The 3,363-nt window shown below is 44.6% G+C and overlaps 1 protein-coding gene across 1 annotated transcript; it reads right to left on the bottom strand.

The window, feature by feature from the left end:
• Positions 1–6: 6 nt before the first annotated feature.
• Positions 7–3,130, bottom strand: LOC109953805 (dedicator of cytokinesis protein 3-like; the record flags this gene model as incomplete). The annotated part of the gene is made up of 5 exons (XM_020589264.1): positions 7–23; positions 161–244; positions 1,465–1,562; positions 2,227–2,398; positions 2,985–3,130. Coding segments are annotated over 5 exons (517 nt in total), but the record flags the coding sequence as incomplete, so codon positions are not given.
• Between the last annotated feature and the right edge of the window lie 233 nt (positions 3,131–3,363).

Raw genomic sequence — 3,363 nt, 5'->3', positions numbered from 1 at the left:
CTGAGCAGGTTAATGATGAACACCTGAGACACAGGGAGACATTAAAACAATGAGAGCTGGACACACACAGCCTGATATGTGTATGTGTGTCTGTGTCATGTTTGGTTTTCATACTGAGGCTCTAGCAGACTGCCTGTACGCTGCTCTCTTACACACTCACCAATGACTGGAACACCAGCGGTCCATACTTGTCAGTGTTGTCATCCAAGATGGAGAATAAGGTGTCCAGGATGTCTTGGAGAAACTGTCACACACATACACAGCCAGTTATGGTCACATCTGTTCACTGTTGTAGTAACACTTTGTTGTGTTGCTCTGATGAAGAACACTCCTCACATGGCTGCTGACAGATGTGGGCAAGTGTGGTTAAGGGTCACCTGATCTCAGCACAAGGTCACTGTGCCTCATTAGCTTTACGAAAACACACCGTGACTGCCTGGTCCAACACGAGCCATAACACCAATGAAGCCTCTGTTCATTTTAATCTGCCATATTTTATATTCTGACAGTCAAATCTTGTGCTGTTCTTCCCTGTTGCTTTGTACTGTCTGTAGTTTGGGATGTTTTTAACTATAGAGAAGCTAACGACAATGAATCTAACCTAAAGATTGTCCCACTGTCCTCTGAGAGACTGAACTGCTGAATAAGAGTATAGTAAATAACGTGCACATCATTTCAAATACAGACAGTTGATTTATTGTTTACTAGGACAAACACTGTCAGAAATGAAACTGAGGTTTTTCACATGAGTCTTAAAATAAGTAACATGGTTTTAATAACCCCAAACCATTCATGTTTAAAAAAGAAGAACTAAATATTTCATGTGTATTAAATTCTGGAAGATCAAACACAACAACATGCTGCCTGGTACCGTCTTCCTGTATTTCAGCCTGACGTCAGTCACACAGGCCTCTGAAGCAGAGACACATTTAAATGAAGCTTATGTTCAGTCGGATGAAGTTCAGCTCTGTCAACACTGTTAGACAAAGGTGAATTATACAACCAGCTGATCAGAAACTACCCACATACAACAAGGAACATTCAGTCAACACAGAAACAGCTTCATGGGCAGAAACAATCTTTATCGGCAACCAGACAGAAACTGAACCTGAATGAAATGCTGAGCCCAAAGTCCTACACCTCAGGCTGCACAGGAAATCAGTGTGTTACGTTACCAGACCAGGCAGGTACAGTAGACGACTACCTGGTGGCCTGGGACACACTGAGAAACAACAGCCCAAAGTGCCAGGACACTGTTTGCTTTTCAAGACCATGACATTTGCTGAGACTGCGGTTTGATGCGTCAGGCTCCTGATTTCCCCATTCACTGGAACTGTTGGTCCAGGGTTCTCTAGCCATACTGATACTGCAGACAGAGTAATACCTTGAATGTGCTGGTCCAAAGGCAAAGTGTGGCTGTACTGGTTTCAGGCTTGGTCATAGACTTGTCTGACTAAACCTCACCTTGACTATCTCCTCTCCACTGACGTGTCTCAGCCGGCCGAGGATGTCCATGACGCGGTCTGGGTGGGCCTTCCATTTAAGCAGGGCCAGGAGGTCCACTGGAAGACACCAGCCACAAACACATGAACTGAGATATGGCAGGACATGACGCTGAACATGGCCAGGTTCCAGGATCCAGACACAAACAGATGAATGAATAAACACACGTTGACACAATAAGATAAATCTGACACAGCAACAGACCAAAGCTTAACTTGCTGTGCAGGTTTACTCGTCCTCATCGCTGGGGCTGAAAAGGTGGACACAGCCAGAGCCGCCGTGTGACGAAGGCTCAAGGTCACTGTTCTCTAAAACAGCTCCTCTGCCTCACAGCCTGAGCTCCTATCAACAGCTCCTCACACTGTCCCGGGGAAAGCAGCCGTGTTCGGCTTTAACTACAAAACCAAGCAGTGAAACTGTCGCCTCACCTCCTTCTCTGGCTGGAACGCACCCGGTCTTTACAAGAATCAGCACCAGGCCATTGTCACATAGTGTTAACTCCATTTTTATAGATATTTACAGTTTGTTTTTAACTATATTTACAGAACTGCATCATGTTTGACAGGTGAAAGGATACCAATACTCTATATGAATTAGGGCTGTGTCATTTACTGTACATGTTATTTTATCTCCATGTGTAAAGATCTTAACATTTCTTTCAATAACCAAGTTGCACATTTAGACTTATAACAGCAGAGGCAACAACGGCGGTCGGCCACGTACCGTTCTGGGTCAGCTTGGTGGAGGACAGCTGTGTGGAGATCCAGAACGTCTCCTTGGTGCTGCGCTGGAAGACGAGGCTGGAGGGGATGCTGGGACAGCTGCTGAAGTCTTCTTTACAGCAGGGCAGGCCCAGGTACAGGGCGTGGTTACTGAAGGTCGTGTTCTCATCGCACTGAGGCCGCCAGGGGCCACGAGAGAGGAGGAGGAGAGATTAAAGATTTTAAAACTCTGTCCCAACATCTGCCACTTCACAAATATAAAAAATAACACAAACAACACACAGAATTGCACATTTTTGGTGGGTTCACATCTTCAAACCTTCTGTTATGAACTAAACTGGAGGCCATTTTAATTCAACATCATCCATAAAGAAGTGGATGATTTTTCACTTCGCCATCATTTCAGTGCAGAGTCGTTTTTAACAGGAACCGATCAAACACATGATTTGGTTGTGACCTTAAGTCCTGTGGTCTGACGGGTGTAAATGAAGATTTCATCAACATTTAGATTAAAAAAAGGAGCAGGTTCACTGAGTAAGTCAGAAAATATAACCTCACTGCTTTAAAGAATGAGGACTGATGTTTCCCTACTTAATCTGTGAGGTAACAGAAACACAATCAACACTAGTGAAACACAAAAAACATCAGGCAGTAATTTGGACTCACTGATATTTGTGAGACTCCACCAGATGTCACTTTGTCCATTATTATTCTAACAGCTCCCCGTTACAACAAACAGAAACAACAAGTATGTCTGACCTTGTAAACGTAGAGTTCATGGCTCTCATCTGAAAGAGTGGTTCCGTCCTCTCTCATCAGAGGAGTGAAGGCAAAACCAAACAGCTTCTTCTCTCCTTTATCTTTTGCTGGAAAAAGAACGAGGAGAGAAGACAAGAGAGGCAAAGCTATACCATCAAAGGGAAGAGGAACTGAAGAGACTAAAAGAGAGGAAGGTCAGACTGAAGCTAATTTTGTCCTAAACTTGTCGGTCAAAGTGTCGAGTATTGCTGCTGACATTTATGAGTTCAGCCAGCTGCACCCAGAGCGAACCACACTGGCTAAAACTGCCTATGTTCTGCCAGCAAGCTGCTGGTTTCCATGGCGATGGCCTGTTAGCTCTGGGTGCAGCGTTAGCCTT

The sequence above is a fragment of the Monopterus albus genome, unplaced genomic scaffold, assembly GCF_001952655.1.
Source record: "Monopterus albus unplaced genomic scaffold, M_albus_1.0 scaffold1429.1, whole genome shotgun sequence".
Taxonomy (NCBI): Eukaryota; Metazoa; Chordata; class Actinopteri; order Synbranchiformes; family Synbranchidae; genus Monopterus; species Monopterus albus.
Note: the sequence above shows the minus strand (reverse complement) of the source record. Positions and strands in the feature narration are given on the sequence as shown.